Here is a 21,082-nt window from a genome sequence, read left to right on the forward strand (position 1 = left end):
GTTGTTCATGATGCCAAGAATGTGATGATTTATATACATAGGGAAGTTTATACCTGTTGTAAATTGTGAAAAAAATAATTCAGAAGTTTTGTGGATCACTGACAGGAAAACAGGGCCTAGAAGCTAACATTTGTTGGGTATTTATTATTGGCTAAGCATTTATTAGGCATTTTTCTATGACTTGTAATGTACTGTACCAAAGCTTTAATGAATGTTCATGGTCATATCTTCAGAATAGCCAATGGAGAGAACAACTAGAAACCCCTGGTTTGATGATTGTAGAGTATGTTTTTCTCCAGAGTCTTCCTGCTGCTTCACCACATTTTTCATACATGTTACTTGGATGAAATTAGTTTTTCTATCGGACCTTCATCTCAGAACTCTTGTTTTTGCTTAGTCTTGGCAAAGCCAATAAGGGATAGAAATTCTTAGATGGGTACATGTGGAAGGGACAGTTGTTTGAAGAAATCACAGCTGATTGTTTTTACCCTGCACTCTGCGTTTACCAAAAGCAAAAAGAGAGACTCCACAAAGGGAGGAAAGAATAATTCAAAATCTATCTCTCCTTTCTACCTTTTCATGGCACAACAAATAAATGAGAAATTAGAAATTTATTATTAATTTGGTCTTAAATTCTTAAGCATCCTTATGGGTTTTATATATATATATATATTTTTTTTAATATAAAAAAATGTTTATACCAAGACTTAAGGAGCCACTTGTAACAAAAAGTGTAAACTTACACATTTAAACAAAAAGTATATATTTAAGTTCTAAAACTATTACTTTATAGGTCTGATACTTATTTTTACATTAAATGAACACCTTACCAGGCAAAGTCACTTCAGTTTATTCATCCATATACTAAACTGGTAATTCCATTGTTAGTGTCCCCATTTTACAGAGAAGCAAATTGAAGCCAAGAGAAATTTATTAATTACTTGCCTCACATCACACTCACTTATCCCATAAAGTGTGTCAGGAACTATTACACTGTCATGCACCTTCCTTTCAAATGTTTCAGCCACAAACTTCCAATCCAGGTCTTTAAAACTCAGTCTTACTTTCAATGAATCACAGTTGTCTCTGGTATGTTTCTGTTTATAGATAAGAAAAATTATATGCAAACTTAACGATTCACTTTGACCTCCAAGAAGATGTCGTCTAATTTGTTGTAGCCCTGTCTCACCTGTAGTTATGCTTTTCAGCACTACAAGTTTTTCCTTTTTTTGAAATTTTGAGTTACATCACTTCACTTTTACAAAAGACCAACATTAATATGGTAACAAAAAATTTTTAAAGCAAACATCCCCTTCTGATTTCTGTTTAATCTGGAATTTAATTTAGTGAAAATATTAGGCATTAGTTGAGGGGAATGAGCTAATTATTGTTGAATTCCAACCATGAGGCACACATTTTGATAGGTTCTTTAATACTTTCATTTTCTTAATATAGCAAAGGTATCATTAGTGAGGTTTTTACTCCACTTCATACAAGAGGAAAATAAGACTCAATGAAGTTAAGCAACAATACCAAGTCTTTCAGACTGTTTCCTCTAGTCTTCCTGCTTCACACTATTCCTTGATACTGAAGTGGGAGGAAAGGCTGCAGAGCACAGCCACTGGAGGAATGACACAGCAATTGAGGACAGGACAAACTGGTTGGAACAAAGATGGTGGAAAATTCAACTTCCAGCAGACCTTGAGCCTCATGGCACAACCACAGGTGCCACGACAATTCCTAGGCTGACCATGAAAGTCCAAAAAGTGGGTGGGGGGCATTTTCTGGACATCCTTGCCCCTTCCCCAAAGTAGTTGGAATAATCCTCCTACTCATTAGCATATGAAATTACCAAGCTTATGAAACCTAACAAATCTGCACCTTGTGGTTGCTGTCCCGCTCGCCTTCTGAGTTGGCCTGCACTCTGTCTATGGAGTGTGTATCTACTTTTGCTTTAAACTAAACACCCCCCATCCCTCATCTTCTCTCCCTCTCACCTTTCTGAGATGGCCCACGTTCTCCCTAGGGAGTGTGCATCTCCTAAGCCATTTTCCCTTCTGAGTGGAATGGACCCCACTCTCTGCTGAGGACGTATTTCTCTAAATAAACTTGCTTTGCTTTACCATGCCTTGATCTTGAATTCTTTCCCATGTGAGGCAAGAACCTATACTCCCATAACAATATCATGATATAAAAAATACCAAAACATTGATCTGATCGTTGGCTATGTTGTGGAGATTGTCATCGTGTTCTTCCTATAGTTATTTATTTATTTTTGTAGGGTTTGGGTGAGGGGCGTTTCTTCTCTTTGGCTGTGTGTGACTTCCATTTAACAGGCTGCTTATACTCTTTTGATTTCTCTCATGTCAGGGAAAAGCCATGTAATGATCTCATTTGTGCAGATATACTACCCTTCGTGGGCATCATGGAAAGTGGGATGTAACAGGCTCAAGAAATGAAATTCAAATGATTGAATTTCAAAGGAAGTGACCCTTGTGTGAAAGAGATATTTGGAGGAAAGGTGAGCCACTCAATCATTGAGGATTGGGGGCAGCACCTTCAAGAGCTAAACAGGTGCTCCTTCCATTGGGCTTTTCCCCTTGTTGTCCCATTCTGTTAACAGTTATTACGGGGAAAATGGCTCCATGGTCAATTCAGTTTAGGAAATTTTGACTTATTTAACCAAAAAATACTGTTCAGTGGGTTTGATGAAAAACAATTCATCAAGTTTTGGGTATAGATTTGTGCAGTTGAAGCACAGCAAGAATTTCAGTTTGGTCAAAATTTAAATAAGCACATTAAGCCCCTTCTATTTTTTAAAATAAGTTTGTTATTAAAAACATGCATTTGATGGGAGCACTATCTCTCCCAAGTAGGTAAAAATGGTTTTGGAAGGATGAACATCTTTTATTGTAGATATACTTATATACAAGGCACAGACACAAATAAATCACAGACATAAATAGTACTTTTGTAACATTACTATTTTAGAGGGTGAAGTGTCTAAGGGTCTAAATGTCTAAAAAAGCACCTTAGTGGGGCAATAGTGAAAAACTGATTGAGGAATTCTGCCCTGAACCATGTCTAAATAATTAAGTCAGCATATGGGGTAACTTTAGGGTGTTAGTAAGGGTACTCTAAACACAGAGGTTGGCCAGTCATCTGTGAGGATCATATTTAGTGCAACTGGAAGAGTCTTCTTTCTCAAGAGACTTCTCAGAGTAATGACCCAGTTGTAATCTATGAAGTGTGCTATAAATGTAGGGTATTAGTAATTTTTACTTTTAAAGGTAGAAATAGAATGAAGGCTATAACCCTAAATATTTCTAAATCAAAAACAAATCCCTTAAGAATACTAATTCTTGTGCAGTGAGAAAAAAAATTAATTCTTATTTTTTCTGGCTAAGAAACATTTTAAAATCCTTTATCACGGCAACTATCCTGCAGTTAGATGTGTCACAATTTTAAAAATAGTCTTGAAAGATGCAGAGAGCCAGATTGGGTAACAGAAAAATTCAGTTCTGGTAGCAGCGAGGTGGCCAAAAGAAGTCCTACTGACAGTTTTTCATTTGTTAATAGAGGGAGATGGATCATTGTGTGGCCATTCTTCTATTGAAAAAGAGAGTTTAGTTGTGGAAAAAATAAGCGAACTGTTAATACCATGATCTGGCTTTGTGCTGGTGAAGCATCAGCTTGGCATGGCTCCAGTGAAGCTCTGCCCCTGAGAGAATTGGATCATTGCAGGGATGGATGGAAATTCACTTGTAAGCTGATTAGTGCCTCAGTCAGGAGAGACCCAGCTTCAAAGGGATGCAGTTGAAATGATGCAACTCTGCACATGTTGAAATCTTGTGTCATTTGAAAATTCTTCAAAAACATTAGGAATCCTGGTTCTGTCAAAATGACTTCCCATTAAATATTTGGGTGATTTGTTCCCAGGGTATGTCCTGATTTACTCACCTCCATGCTTGGATTTGCTAAGTTGAAACTCTAATGTGTCATAAGTCTCAGCTTTTTTATACATAAAAGTTTGTGTGAGTACATCCTCAATGAGTTGAGGCCCTTGGTTACCCTGACTTGATCCTAGAAAGTTCATTGGTACAATCTCTGCCTCATATTTATGGGGACCATCAGGCAGCTGATTTTAGACTGAGTTGTGGAGGTGATTTTAAAAACTTTTTGAGTATTAAACATGATATTATTAATTTTAAAATATTTTGAAATAATTGAATCACTTATATGCATGTACAATTATATTTAAAATGAGTCAGTTCACCTGCTTTGTCTATATAAACAAATTTTGCCTCAGAATGGAGAGCTTTGAGCTATCAACAATCTTTAGCTTAATTTACTTTCATCTTATTTGGCATTATGGAAACTTAAGGGTCCATCGTTCGGACTCTTTCCAGATTATGAGATCAGTAAATAAAAGTGTTTGTTTCGTACATGGTGTCTTAGGAAAAGGAAGAACAGGAGTTGCTGGAAAGTATAGTATACTTTAAGACAGATTTTATGTTTCCATCTTTAAAGCAATTTTCTCTGTGTGTGTATGTACTATATAAGTTATACATATGTATATAATATGTTATATATGTATATATATATATTTATGTGTTTCTTTGGTACCAACTTCCTTTAACTTTATTCTTCTACTAATCAGTTTTGGAAAGACTTTATGTGGTATTTTTCTTTCTGTTTTGGTCAGTTTATATTTATTATAATTGTTTAATGAAACTGATACATTGAATTAGATGTATGTATATATACACTTATATATGCATGTATATATGTATATACATGTATGTTAGTGCTATGGGTGATGTCTTAGGTTGTTCAGGAATTAAGCTTCTTCCTTTTGGAAGCATTCTAAGACAGAATTAAATTTTCTATCTATCAAAGTATATTAATTTTTTGTCCATGGAAATTTCTACTGCAGATAATTCCATGTCCACTTATATTTCAAGAAAAGCACAGTGAGTTAGAAATACTTCCTGACAGGAATAAGTCTTGTAAAGCCCTGCACTAGAGACAGTCTTGATGATGCACATGCTCAGGGCACAGGGCTTCTGAGGAGCACAGGGCACTACTGCATCTTAAAAATGACAACCCAGGGCCACTTCCTAAATACATTGCTCTCACCTTCCTGCTATCCAGGATTTTACTGAATAAGTCATTTAGCTCTATAAGCAAGAATAAACAAATGGGACCAAATTAAACTTACAAGCTTCTGCACAGTAAAGGAAACCATAACTAAAACAAAAAGACAACATATGGAATGGGAGAAAATTTTTGCAAATGGAACTGACAAAGGCTTGATCTCCAGAATATATAAGCAGCTCATACAACTTAATAAGAAACAAACAAATGACCCAATCCAAAAATGGGCAAAAGACCTAAACAAGCAATTCTCCAAGGAAGACATACAAATGATCGATAGACACATGAAAAAATGCTCAATATCACTAATTATCAGATAAATGCAATTCAAAACTACAATGAGATATCACCTCACATCAGCCATAATGGCCATCATATAGAAGTCCACAAGTGACAAATGCTGGAGAGGCTGTGGAGAAAAGGAAACCCTCCCACACTGCTGGTGGGAATGCAGTTTGGTGCAGCCACTGTGGAAAACAGTATGGAGATTCCTCAAGAGACTAGGAATAGACTTACCATATGACCCAGGAATCCCACTCCTGAGCATATATCTGTAAGGACCCTTACTTCAAAATGACACCTGCACCCCAATGTTCACAGCAGCACTATTTACAATAGCCAAGACATGGAAAGAGCCTAAACGTCCATCAACAGATGACTGTATAAAGAAGAAGTGGTACATTTATACAATGGAATACTATTCAGCCATAAAAATTACAACATAATTCCATTTGCAGCAATATGGATGTTCCTGGAGAATGTCATCCTAAGTGAATTAAGCCAGAAGGAGAAAGAAAAATACCATATGAGATCTCTCATATGTGGAATCCAAAGAAAAAAGGAACATAAATACAAAACAGAAGCAGACTCATAGACATAGAATACAAACTTGTGGTTGCCAGGGAGAAGGGGGTTGTAAGGGACAGACTGGGAGTTTGAAATTTGAAGATACTGACAGCTATATATTGAATAGATAAACAAGATTGTACTGTATATACAGGGAAATGTATACAAGATCTCGTGGTAGCTCACGGTGACAAAATATGCAACAATGAATATATATATGTTCATGTATGACTGAAAAATTGTGTTCTACACTGGAAACTGACACAACATTGTAAATCGACAATAACTCAATAAAAGTAATAATTACAATAAAAAAGGTTATCAGAAACCTGTATTTCTCAAAAAAGCCCTTTCTATGAATCTTCCTGAAGTTGAAGCAATTCTTTAAAGCATCAGCTCCTCTTTCATGAATGACAAAAGACATAAAAAGTCAAGGTTAATGATCTGATTACATTGTTTTTGACAAAGAAATAATCAAGGTGCTATGACACAACATTTTAAGATAACAACTGGATTATGACCAATAATACTACACCAGGACATATTTAAGTTCAGAAACTTTACATAATTTCTAGAAATTTTACATAATTATATAATCCATACAGTATAATCTATGAAGGTTTATTATTCATTGAAAATCCTTCCCATGTAATTTAGCATACCAAACAACTCTAGTTAGAGTAATATTCCCCTCTGAGATGCCTCAGGGGCCCTCTGAAGCATCCCAAAGTCAGCTAGGAATTTTAATTAGAATGTGATAGAAAGTCTGTCAACAACATCCAAAAGTTTCAAAACACTTGGTCTAATAGGATCATCGGTCACTGTGAATATGTATTTCTTTAACCAAAGTGACAAAAGATTTCAAAGGCAAATATAGATCACTTAATAGCAAGGAAGTTCACATGGTCTGTTATCCATAAGTAACATTCTAAGCATCTTAATCTGTTAGCAGAGAGGAACCAAACCTAGTACTGCACCAGCCCACTTTTAATAACAAAATCCATCTTCCCAATTAAATTCAATCTGATCTCAGAATGACCATACACAAAATTTCTTTTACAGGGCTCCTGTTTTACAAGCCTTCCATAAATTTCTATAGACATATTAGTCTGTCCCATTTTTTCTATCCAGAAAAAAAAAAGTTTTTCTATTAGAGTAACTTTTTATGACAAAAATGAATATATATATATATATATAAATGATGTTATCATTACCCATTCATCTATCAATGGACAGTTTGGTTCTTTCCATGTCTTAGTTACTGTAAATAATGTTGCAATAAACATGAGAGTACAGGTATCTCTGCAGATTCCTGCTTTCATATTCTTGGATGTATACACAAATGTGAGATGGTTGAATGATATGGGAGTTTTATTTTTAATAGTTTTAGAAACCTTCATAATATTCACACCAAGATATAGTAGAGGTCCATTTTCACTACATCCTCACCAAAATGTGTTGTCTGCTATAGATGTCATAGCCATCTACCAAGTGTAAAGTGATTCCTCATTTTAGTTTTTTGAAATTTTTTTTTGATTTATATTCATTTTACAATGTTGTGTCAAATATCAGTGTAGAGCACAATTTTTCAGTTATGCATGAACATGTATATATTTATTGTCACATTCTTTTCTCTGTGAGCTACCATAAGATCTTGTGTATATTTCCCTGTGCTATACAGTATAATCTTGTTTATCTACTGTACAATTTTGAAATCCCAGTCTATCTCTTCCCACCCCCTTGGCAACCACAAGTTTATATTCTATGTCTGTGAGTCTATTTCTGTTTTGTATGTATGCTTTTTGTTTGTTTGTTTGTTTTAGATTCCACATATGAGCAATCTCATATGGTATTTTTCTTTCTCTTTCTGGCTTACTTCACTTACAATGACATTCTCCAGGACCACACTTGTTGCTGCAAACGGCGTTATGTTGTCAGTTTTTATGGCTGAGTAGTATTCCGTTGTATAAATATACCACATCTTCTTTATCCAGTCTCTGTTGATACATATTTAGGCTATTGTAAATAGTGCTTCTATGAACATTGGGGTGCAGGTGTCATCCTGAAGTAGGGTTCCTTTTGAATATATGCCCAGGAGCGGGATTCCTGGGTCTTATGGTAAGTCTATGCCTAGTCTTCTGAGGAATCTCCATACTGTTTTCCACAGTGGCAGCACCAAACTGCATTCCCACCAGCAGTGTGGGAGGGTTCCCTTTTCTCCACAGCCTCTCCAGCATTTGTCATTTGTGGATTTTTGAATGATGGCCATTCTGACTGGTGTGAGGTGATATCTCATTGTAGTTTTGAATTGCATTTATCTGATAATTAGTGATATTGAGCATTTTTTCATGTGCCTATTGTCATTTGTATGTCTTCCTTGGAGAATTGCTTGTTTAGGTCTTCTGCCCATTTTTGGATTGGGTTGCTTGTTTTTTTCTTATTAAGTCACGTGAGCTGCTTATATATTCTGGAGATGAAGCATTTGTCAGTTTCATTTGCAAAAATTTTTCCCATTCCATAGGTTGTCTTTTTGTTTTAGTTATGGTTTCCTTTGCTGTGCAGAAGCTTGTAAGTTTACTTAGGTCCCATTTGTTTATTCTTGCTTTTATTTCTATTGCTCACGTAGACTGTTCTAGGAGAACATTTTTGAGATGTATGTGAGATAATGTTTTGCCTATGTTTTCTTCTAGGAGGTTTATTGTATCTTGTCTTATGTTTAAGTCTTTGATCCATTTTGAGTTTATTTTTGTGTGTGGTGTAAGGGACAGACAAATTTTCTTTATTGCCATTGTGTTCTTTGTTGCTTGCACAATAGAAGGGACCCAAAATTCAGATTATAGACTTTGTCAATTAGTTGAATTCTTGATCTTTTGGAGTGAGTATTTTTTTCTGATAAATTTTGATTAACACTTTCTACATTCTATATATATATGCATAAAATTGTTACAAATACTTATTTTTCTTTGTTTTATACTACAAATATTTATTATGTCATTTATAATTCTGAATGTTTTCATATGAACATATTATTTTAACATTCTTTTACTTTTTTATTAGTTCTATCATATCACTGTTGAAAAATTCTATATCCTCGTAAAGATTTTGTAAATTTTAACCTTTTTAGAAAAACTAATTTTCAAACAAATTTTTAACCCATCTATAATTTATTGTTTGTTTATGATGAGGAAATATCTAATTCCAAAAGGTAAAATAATCTGCCAACATAATTAATAATTTCTTTAACAATTTGAAAATTTTCTATTTAGACATCAAATTTTACACTGTTGAGAGGGTTTAATTTGGGGGCATTTCCCATCCTTCTTCCTTTCTCCCTCAAAATTTTAGGGTCATTGTGCAAAGTTTGAAAACTTCCCATAAAATATGTTTAGGATATCACAACACTACATGTTTATTTTGAAGAAAATTATGTTTTCAATATCTTGTGTTCTCACCCAGAAAAATACATATATTGTGAATAATTGATTGATGTCTCAGTAAACATTTGTAATCATCTCCGTAGAGTATACATAAATCTTGCCTTGTCATTTTCTTATTTAAAAAGAGGATCCTCTTATTTACATTTGATTCACATTTTCAAGGATGAAGTCAGAAAGGACTTAGTGTCTTTTCCGTATGTGAATTACAGCACAATCCTAAAGTCTTGGGCATGTAACTATTACCAAACAATCATAAGGTTGTATCCAAAAATATACAATAGCAAAGACATGGAAAGATCCTAAATGTCCATCAACAGAGACTGGATAAAGAAGAAGTGGTATATTTATACAATGGAATACTACTCAGCCATAAAAACTGACAACATAATGCCATTTGCAGCAACAAGTGTGGTCCTGGAGAATGTCATTGTAAGTGAAGTAAGCCAGAAAGAGAAAGAAAAATACCATATGAGATTGCTCATATGTGGAATCTAAAAAAAAAAAAAAAAAAACCAAAAAGCATAAATACAAAACAAAAATAGACTCACAGACATAGAATATAAACTTGTGGTTGCCAAGGGGGCAGGGGGTGGGAAGGGATAGATGGGATTTCAAAACTGTAGAATAGATAAACAAGATTATACTGTATAGCACAGGGAAATATACACAAGATCTTATGGTGGCTCACAGAGAAAAAAATGTGACAATGAATATATATATATGTTCATGTATAACTGAAAACTTGTGCTCTACACTGGAATTTGACACAACATTGTAAAATGATTATAAATCAATAAAAAATGTTAAAAAATAGTTTAAAAAAAAGAGAAAATTTGCCTGACTTCAGGGAAATTATAGACCAATGAACACAGACTAATTAACAAAGATTTTTATCTCATCAAGTGAAATAACTACACAAATTTGAAAATTAACTAATATCTGACTTGGGCCATTTGGGCACATAAAGAATACTCTAGACCAGGTGGTTTAAGCAATAAACATTTATTTTTCACAGGTTCAGAGGCTCAGAAGTCCAAGATTAAGGAGCGAGCAGGTGGCATGTCTGGCACAGTCCCCTCCCGGTTGATAGAGAGCCACCGCTTTGCTGTGTCTTCTTATGGCAGAGGGTCAAGTGCACTCGTGGGGTCTCTTCAAAAGAAAATGAATCCCAATCATGAGGACTACACCTTCATGACCTAATCATCTTCCAAATGGCCCACCTTCAAATGCCACCATATTATAAAGGATTTAACTTCGATTTTGAAGAAGGACACAACTCTCACTCTATAGCAACAATGAAAAGTGGAGGAATAAACTACATAAAATCTGATAAACTCAAATACTTAGTATTTTTGGTGAATAATAATGTAGTTGAGAAGACTGTGAGATCATATAAGAGTTTTCCACTTAACAGGAATAAAAGTCAGGACATGAGGTTTCTCATACATTGTATTTTACTAGTGAAAAGCACCCATTGCTCCAAAGATTTTAACCCGCAAGAATACAGACCAAATAATGGAGGCAGAGCAGTAAATTTTTTTGACCACATGCTTCTGCCATTTAGAGGTAGATAATATTTTATTTTAACACTGATTCAGAGATAGAAATTATTTTGTGAATAAATGCCTGTCAAATAAAACAATATATTCTGGTCTCTTTATTACCTATAATCAGTATTTCATTAAAAATAGAGATAAGATGGCATATATAGTCATCATCTTCCTTAACAATCTTACCCAGAATATCTAGTGTCAAGTTCTGTAGTTCATATTTGAAGCTGGTAGATTATAGTTTATGCAATATTTGCAGATGAAAGACAGAGCCTGTTTTTCTATAGAAGACTATGAAATATTAAAAGCAAAAAAGGAGTCAGGGATATTGCAAAAGAGCAGAGAGGTATTACCAAATATTTTAAAGTATCTGGGAAGATTAATGATTGATCTTTATGAAAATATACTTCCAAACAATGCTGGTCCACTTGAGGAGATAATATGATTACCCAACTGGGAAAAGAAGTAAGATTTGGCTATTTTTCTACATAAACTCCTTCTCCATTTAGATGTTTTTCATAAACTTAGCCACCTTATGATCAGTATTGCAACTGAAACATTGCTCTTCTTTAATGTGAACATGTTAAGCAATATACACAAAATAATATATGCAAAGTGTCTTACAGATACAAAAATAAGATACCAACTTCAATATCAATATGGGCTACCTTTGTGTGGAATGGAGTGAATAAACTGTTTATTTCATGTCTCTATTATTTTCTGAAACCTGTAATGAGTTTTATTAATTATGAGAAAGTCTACATTAATTGAGAGTAACAAGAGAAAACCTTCCACTAACTAAAATAAATCTGCAGTATTAACTATAGCTTAAATCATCATATGGAACAAAAATCTATATTCTTAATGGAGATATTTTACACCTCAAAACCATACGTTTTGCCTCGGGAAATTGTGAAAATCTTAAAAACACATTTCAAACTAGTAAATTATGAAAATCTTAGAAATATATTTTGCATTGGAAGTATTCACATAATAAATACTTTTCCTCATGCCCAAATTATAAAACCTGAGGAGAAATTTACTACAGTTAAATAATCACACATGACTTTTACTGGAAATAACAATTCTTCATTGAAAATAGGGGATATATATATCCCTTCAGCCTCAATTTCTTTTTCCGGTCTAGAGACTTTTCATGGCATTTTTCATCTCTCCATTTCTCAGACTATAGATTAGAGGGTTCAACATAGGGGTGATAATGGTATAAAACACTGTCAAGGATTTATCAATGGGTAAGGTAGAAGGAGGTCTCACATACATAAAAATGCAGGGCACAAAGTAGAAGACAACCACAGTAATGTGGGAGCCACAGGTGGATAAGGCTTTGTGCCTCCCTTCCTGACTAAGATTCTTCAGGGAGTGCAGAATGACCCCATAGGAGATGAGTAAGAGCGTAAAGATGACCACACAGATTGCCCCATCATTGGCACACACAGTGCAGCCAGTGGTGTAGGTGTCAGAGCAGGAAAGTTTTAACAAGGGGTACATGTCACAGACGAAGTGGTTAATGACCTTGGGGCCACAGAAGGGAAGGTTGTAAACAAAAAGAGGATGAGCTACAGCATGTAAAAACCCACCAACCCAGGCCAACAGCAGCAGCAGTACACACATTCGCTGATTCATGATCACTGAATAATTCAAAGGTTTGCAGATGGCCACATAATGGTCATAAGCCATGACCACCAGAAGACAAATTTCAGCACCACCCAAAAAGTGCCCTAGAAAAAGCTGGGTCATGCAAGCTTGGAAGGAAATGGTTTTGTTCTCACAGAGTAAATCTACAATCATGTTTGGGGTGACTGTAGTAGAATAAACAGCATCCATAAATGATAAGCAGCCAAGAAAGAAGTACATAGGGGAATCCAGGGTTGAGCTGACTACCACCACACATGACAATGAGGAGGTTGCCCACCATTGTCACCATGTAGATGAGCAAGAACACAAGAAATAATATTTTCTGAACTTGGGGGCTCTGAGTGAGCCCCAGGAGGACAAACCCAGTCACATTCCTCCTTTGTTCCATAGAGTTTTCTGGATGCTTTATTTTAGAGTACAGGACAAAAATATCTGTAAATGTAATTAATACTAGTGACTTTCTGAAATCTTAAGATAATTTGTTTATTCTTTCAGCAAATAAGCAATATGGTTTATGTTCCAGTATTCTCAGATATCATCATACAAGGCTGATTAAATCCTCACACCTACCCTCAAAAATCTTTCAGAGTAATGGAGATGCAAGTAATTAAGAGACATATGTGGGGAAATAGCACATTATTCAATAAATTAGTTGCCATAACTAGTTTTCCATATGGAAAGTAATAAAACTGTACATATATCTAATACCTTACACAAAAATAAAAATGGATTAATGTTCTAATAAAATAGCAAAGCAAGATTTCCTTTATTCTACTTCAAATTTATTAAGAACGTAACTTTCTTTATTCTAGGGGTGGGAAAAGTCTTCTTAAATAATAATTGAAATTTAAAATAGATGTATTTAACAAGTTCAAAAAATTTAAAGTATTTAGGGAAAGATACCACAATGTCAATAGACAAAAGTAGTTTGGAGAAAGATTTACATTGTAGAGGATTTACACAAGAGTTAACATCAAAATAGATGAAGATCTGTAACCAATTAACAAATAAAAATATAAACGACATTTGAAATAAAAAATAAAAATATATAAATAAAAATAAAAGAAATTTAAAATATGATTAAAATTAAGGAAAAAATACATTTCTATGGCCTTGAAACATGTACACTGAAGCTTATCTGAGAACAGAAAAGTGAGAATTGAAGTATCAGCTTGCTTTCTACAGTATTACCTTAGGTTCGTGAAAACCACTCAATCAATGTCTACAGGTAGCTACATCATCTTTTAATTTTTAACAAACTAACAATATTTACAGAACATATTAATTGAGACTATCATCAGATTTATAAATATCTACCCATGAAAATATCCCCAATTATTTACATTTGGAATTAGTTTCTAAGAATTCTTTATGTTAGATAAAGATCATTCAGATCATTGTAATATAATAATATCCAAAAAGATCACGACAGAATAAAATCAATCTTCCCATATTTTAGTAATCACAAAGGATTCCTAACAAAAGAGAACTTCTACAAGACTGAATTCTCACACTACCAATGTACTCTTGCAAAATGTAAAACTTAGTTCAGAATCTTGTGTATAAGTACCCTTCCTGGTTTACCTGCATAAGAAGACAACCACTTAATCCATGTTCTGATCTCTTCTGTCTTCTCCTTTGCTCTTAACACACTGATGTCATCTCTGAGAACACAGAGGACAAGGTACATGCAGCATCATTGGATCTTGAACTATTCCCATGTGACCAACTCTTACCATGTTTGCAGGAAATCTATTTCATTTCAGTCATTCAGAAAAATATTCCTTTTCAAAAAGTTGGAATTTTCAAAGTGCATATGAGTGGCCTGTTACTAAAGAACTCTGAATCTTGGTTGTGAATAGAGAACCAAAATATTCATTTTTGCAGGATTTGTTTGTATAATGAACAAATATTAATTCAACCTTTTGATTATAGAGAAAACACAAAACTGTGAATGAATTGTTTGCATACAGATTTTGCTCTTTGTCTTTTATACCAATGAAAGTGAAGTAGTTAAATAGTCTCCAATATTTTGATTCTCAATCAGTTATAATCTCCTGCTTTGTTGAGCTTTGAGTTTCCTGAAAGATAGAGAATAATTTCATATACATACTTTATTATATTCTGAGTCTATCATTTCAGTTCATGAACATTTGTCCTGTGAGGTAAGGGTAAAGATCTGTAAACACTTTATCTGCATTTGAACTACTGTACATGTTATAGAGCCTTTCAGTTAGTGCATCTCCAAGTGTGATTCTTGTCTAATTAAATTCAATGGGATATTAATTATAATTTTTATGGTAGACTGCTTCCAAATATGTCAATAGGATAATCACTGTGTAGAACAGGACTTATAGAACCATGTCCTCTTGGGGAAAATTACAGCAAACAGCTTGAGGTCATGTCACCAAAGGGAAAATTCCAGTGTGGGCAGAAATGAAATATGTAAAAACTTTCTTGTTTAAACCATGGCTTTCAAAGTAGGTGAGTCTGTTTAAATTTAAGCTTTGCCTTTGAAGATGATATCTGAACTAATTTCCAAAACGTTATGAATGCTAATTTCAGAATAAGATATTTGAAGTCTGTTTCAAATGCAGATAAAGTTTGTCACGTAATTTGTCACATATTTTCAGACAGGTAAGTTGATAGAATCTGTGTTACTGTGGAAATAGAAAAAGAAAACATTTGTGGGCCTATTCAATTCATCTCAAATACCTCATGGAGCATTCTCCACAGTAGACAATACACTATGTCATGACATAATTGCAATACATTTCAAAGGACATAAATTATAGAGCACAAATGTGTATAGGTATATAAACATATGTTATGTATATATTTTACAATAATATAATTCAACTAGAAATTGACAACAAAATATAAAATTTCCAATTGATTACAAATTAAGCAACATAAACCTAAATTAACTGTGAACATTTTAAAAGGTATATTTTCAACACAAAGTTAATGACACAAATGAATGTAAAAGATATATGAAAGGTATCTATGAAATATACATATATATAGAAACTATATGTAATATAGTACATATTTTTATATATAAATCAACTGGATGCAGTTAAAGGAATGCTTAGAGAGAAATTTATAGCTTAAATGCAAGTATTAGAAGACAGAAAAGAAATGAACTAAGAAATTAAAGGAAATGAACTAAGCTTCTGTTTTAAGAAGCTAGAAAAAAATAAATGCAGAGAACACTGTAGAAAGGAAATAGCAAATAGAAGACAAGTCATTGAAATAGAAATGAATTCAAAATAGAGAAAGTATCTAAAGCCAGGAATGAGTTCTTTGAGAGTTTGATAAGATTCTAGCAAAACTGGTTAAGAAAAAAAGAAGACAAAAAACCAAATTATTAGGATAAACAATGAAGACAGGGTCATCACTACAGGTTCTACATATTTTTAAAAGATAATAAAATGATATGATAAATGACTTAGGACTGTATACTTGCCAATTAAAGAAAATGGACCACTGCTATGAAAAATACAACTTTGTAAATGCACTAGGAAAAATAACTAAGTTGGAATAATTTAAGACCTAAATAAGTTAATTCTTTGGAATCCTACCATTCCAAAAAAAAATTTTCATTCCCATATAGCTTTAATCAGTGAATACTATATAAACAACTAATTGACAAACAGTACCAATCTTACATAAATACTTTTACTGCCGGGAGGAATTAATATACTTCCTAACACATTTCATGAACCTATCATAACCCTTATACTAGAATGAAAAAAAGGTTATCACAAAGAAAATAATCAGATTAATATCTTATATTTACAAAGACATAAAATTCTGAACATAATATTTAATTTGATTCTTTTGGATGTTTTCTTTTTGGATTTTTTTATTCTTGCTAATTTGTTTTTGAGGCAGGTCTTGAGAAGTGCTCTGCCTAGGGCTAATTATTATCCCTTTACTTATGCAAAATCTTCCTAAGCATTCACCCTCATGAACTATAAGGTTTCCCAGCTGGTAAGAATAGGCACTATCCCTGATTCAGTGCGAGGAACCAGCACCCTTCTCTCTAATCTACCTGGGCAGATCATTCCCCGGCCTCAGGTAGCTTTCTCAAATGCATGCACTGATCAGTACTTTTATGAATAGCTGAGAGGGATTCTCTCTAGTTCTCCAGCATTCCCTCTCTCAGTGTTTGTCTGTCTGTCTCTCTGTCTATCTGCCTGTCTCTCTTTCCCACCATTGATGCAGGTCTATAGGTCTATGCTCTGTGATATTCCATTTTCACAATTTCAGATGCTTCGTCTCCACAGAAACTCAACTTCATCTCCTCAACTGAAGCAATATACCAGGACCTTCTGAGGTACCCTTCTCTGTACCACAGCAAGAAAACTTAAAGGTAATAAACTGGAAAATCCTAGAGCCCAACTTGTTTCCCATCTCTTGGTGATCAATGTCAATTTTTCTGACATCTTGTGTCTTGAAAATAATCATTTCATATATTTCTGCTTTCTTTACTTCTTTTATCAATAACCATACAAAGATATTTTTAGCAGTTTTATTCATAATGTCTTAGAGTTGGAAACAACCAACTAATGTGTATCATTGCATAGTTCACTAGCTTTGGAATCTAACCATAGATTTCTTTGTTGAAATTTGATAAAATAATGTTTACTCATGTTTCAAATGGCTACTCAATTCTTGGTATGTAAAAATAAAGCATGTCCTTTATATTAAAGAAAAACTGTGAGCCACAAGGATATTAAGAAATTAAGTCCAAATTAAGAGTAATTTCAAAATTTCTGGCTTGTTTTTCTGCCAATAAAAGAATTAGAAGTAGTTTGTGAATTATATTTCCTCCTGTTGTGGCATCTTTCTTTTTGCTTTTGGTAAATTAATAGTGCAGGGAAAAAAATCAGCCATGATTCCATCATACATCTGTCCATTTTCTATCTAAGAATTTTTATGCCTTATTTGCTTTGCAATAGGTTAAGCAAACATAGAAGTTCTGATATCAAGGTCCTATGGAAAAACCAATTTTATCCAAGTAACATATATGAAGTATTTAGTAAAGTAGCAGTAAGAATCTGAAGAAAAATATACTCTACAATCACCAACTAAGGGTCTATAGTTGTTCTCTCCATTACCTATTCTAAAGTTATGATCACGAACATCGAAGACTTGGTAAAGTCTAAGTAACCATAATGCCTAATAAATGCCTAACCAATATTAAATTATCAACAAATGCTGGTTTATGAGTCTTTTTCTTCTGCCAATGATCTGCAAAATTTACAATGTTATAATTCTTCCTATGTATATAAATCATCACATTCTTGGCATCACGAACAACCTAAGTTACTCTCCTCTTCAACAAACTCCTCATGGCATTTTTCACCTCTGTGTTTCTCACTGTGTAAATGATAGGATTTAACATGGGAGTGAGGATTATAAAGAACACACTCATCAACAGGTCCACAGGGTAAGTCTCCACAGGACATGTGTAGGTGAGTATACAAGGGACAAAATAGAGCATCACTACTGTGAAGTGAGAGCCACATGTAGACAGAGCTTTACGCCATCCTTCAGCGCCACGGGATTTCAGGGAGCTCAGGATGACTATGTAGGAGATGAGTAGCATGAAAAAAATCAGTAAGCACATGCCCCCACTGTTAGCAGCCACCACAATGCCAAGCTTGTAAGTGTCACTGCAGGCCAGTTTTAACAGTGAGAAAAAGTCACACATGAAGTGGTCAATGACATTGGGACCACAGAAGGGCAAGTCAACAGTGAGAAGAACCTGCACAGTGGCATGTAGGATCCCTCCAGTCCAGGCCACCACCACCAGGAGCTGGCAGAGCCAAAGGCGCATGATGGTTGTGTAGTGCAGAGGCTTGCAGATGGCCACGTAGCGGTCATAGGCCATGACAACCAGGATGATGATCTCTGATCCTCCCAGGAAGTGTACCACAAAGAGCTGAGTCATGCAGCCACCCCAGGAGATGGTTTTCCTCTGGTAAAGCAGGTCAATGATCACTTTTGGGGTGGTGGCAGATGTATATATGGTGTCGATTAAGGACAAGTAAGTGAGGAAGAAGTACACGGGAGCTGAAAGTGTGGGGCTGAGGGAGACGGTGATGCCCACGAGCAGACTGGCCAGCAGGGTGAATAGGAAAATGAGCAAAAAGACAATGAAAAGTATTTTTTGCAAGTGTGGATTCTGTGTGAGTCCCAAGAGAAGAAATTCAGTTACATTGTTGGGAGGGGTGAGGAGGTCCATTCAGCAAGTTACACCTTCCTGGGGCCTGAATTATCTACAAGAATAAGGAATGATACTCATTAATCATAAAAGGATTGTGGTCTGAGTATCTTGATACAAAACTAGAGCAGTCACTGTTCCTGCGGAGCACGTCCTTGACACTCCTGCCTCAGTGCTTGTTTCAGTTCTCTCTTACTTCCTCCATGATGTTTCCATCTCTTCAGACACCTAGTACCTGTCACCTGTAAAACATACATAGGGCAACATTTGATGGGTAATTTATTGAGAAAACCCTGGGCTGTCTATGTGAGATCTGGATTCCCTTTCTGGTTCCAACTCCATGTGTCTCTGGTACATCAGTTCTGTGTCCTATGATTTTGATCCCTCCTCTGTGTCTGTGAGGCTTCACACTGTTATTGTCAGTTGTATCTTGTAAGCTAAGAGGTGTTGCACACAGGCAAGAGATAGTTCCTCTTCCACGAGTATTCACATCTGAACCCTCAGCTCTAAGTGTGGAAAGAAAGACACCATGAATATGTATCTCCCATAAGCAGGCAGTTTAGGGAAATGTATATAAGTAGTGGGCAACAGGCTCTCCCTGGTACCTACCAGAACACATAAGCTATTTCAGGTGTGTTTCCTCACTGCACCTACCATACTGCCTGGCATGTCTGCGCTGCCTGAAACCTGTTAGGTGATGAGTAAGTGCTTGGTGAATTGCCATTCTCCATGGGTGAGAATACACCTTCTACTTCAGGCCATAAATCTACCAGGAATTCAGGTGTTCTCATCCTCCTGCTCTGTTTATCATTACTCTCTACTTTATGAGAAACACAAATAAACATTTGAAAGAAAGCTGCCTTCCAGGTTAATACTTTCTGGCACACTTTATCAGGTAATATGAAAATATTAATTGCCACTAGGAATGAGTATGTTATTGGGTCACTTTATTATCAAGATAACTGTAGTGTTTGCTAATTGGTATTTTTTTTTATTCTTCAAAATTCTGTTCCATATTCAATGACAGAGACATATTCAATAAGTTTACAGAACAGTAGACTTGGATTAAAGAAACTATCGTGTAAGTGTTCAGTACATGGAGGATCTGTCAAGTAAGGAAATCTTTATTTTCAAAGTTCTAAAAGCAAAAATTTATTATGAGAACAAAAAGAAATCAATTTCCAGATAAGACAGAGCGATATGTAGTGTATTACACACATGAATACATATACACATAGCACAAACACATGTAAAATCTATTACTATAAGTACCTATTAAAAGTTCATTCATTCAACACATATTTATTGGATACTGACTGTGTATACTAATATATTAATATGTGTGTAAACATAAAGTTATAAAAATTGTCCATGTGAAGTGTCTTTAGTAATCCCTTCCCTGAAATTTCATTAACAAAACTCAGTAACTCATCCCTCCATGATGTGAATGAGCTTCCCACTCCTTTGTTTCTGCTACAGGCATTCTCATGCCTCCTTCTCCCATTTTCTCAAAGCATCCATCATCTGTCATTCCTGGTTACAAGATACTGCATTACTAATAGAATGAGGAACTTTGGGGACATAAATTTCCCAAAGAGAAGGGAAAACATAATAAAATGTATTCTAGTAAAAATATGTCTTTTCCTTTCAAAGATAAGTGGATAAAAGAGCTTTATGAAGAAGTAAACATTACTCTTTCTTTTTCCTTTGGCTCCACAATACTCTTTCTAGGATTAAATTCTAAAGGAAAGTCTTTTCAAAAGAGGAAAACCATTATTTACAAATATGTTTAACTAAATGTGTTAAGAGCTGTGGAAAATGTAGACATTAAATGGAATACTCAACATTGGACAAATGGATAATTAAAATATAGTGCATCTCCTTGACTCGTGTTTTTAACAGAGGTCTTTTAAAAAATTGTGCAGTATCATAAGAAAATTCTGATGTACTATGAGTTGGGAAAATTTTGGATACAAATTTGAATTATATAGTTATTCTAATTTAATTCTAACTAACTGTATTATTCTTCTAACTAATTTAAACACATATCAATAAGAAAAAAAGACCCCAAATAATTTTTACTTCTGAATTGGTAGTATTGTAGTTGAGTCTATCTTTCTTAATGTTTTTCAGGCTGAATTTTCATTGAAAACTCAGATTGATGAGGATGAGCAGTGATTATATAATTTGTAAATCCATTT

The 21,082-nt window shown here is 34.5% G+C and overlaps 1 protein-coding gene and 1 pseudogene across 1 annotated transcript; both read right to left on the reverse strand.

The window, feature by feature from the left end:
* Window positions 1–12,133: 12,133 nt before the first annotated feature.
* On the reverse strand, window positions 12,134–13,034 carry LOC141575553 (olfactory receptor 4A47-like; annotated as a pseudogene).
* Window positions 13,035–17,975: 4,941 nt separating this feature from the next.
* LOC105081071 (olfactory receptor 4C3D-like) lies at window positions 17,976–18,902 on the reverse strand. The gene has a single exon (XM_010970189.1). The coding sequence runs from the start codon at window positions 18,900–18,902 to the stop codon at window positions 17,976–17,978; it is 927 nt and encodes a 308-aa protein (XP_010968491.1).
* Between the last annotated feature and the right edge of the window lie 2,180 nt (window positions 18,903–21,082).

This window comes from Camelus bactrianus, chromosome 29 (assembly GCF_048773025.1).
Source record: "Camelus bactrianus isolate YW-2024 breed Bactrian camel chromosome 29, ASM4877302v1, whole genome shotgun sequence".
In the NCBI taxonomy this organism is placed as follows: domain Eukaryota; kingdom Metazoa; phylum Chordata; class Mammalia; order Artiodactyla; family Camelidae; genus Camelus; species Camelus bactrianus.

Coding starts and splice junctions, on each gene's coding strand:
- LOC105081071 (XM_010970189.1), bottom strand. CDS start 18,902: ATGGACCTCCTCACCCCTCCCAACAATGTAACTGAATTTCTTCTCTTG.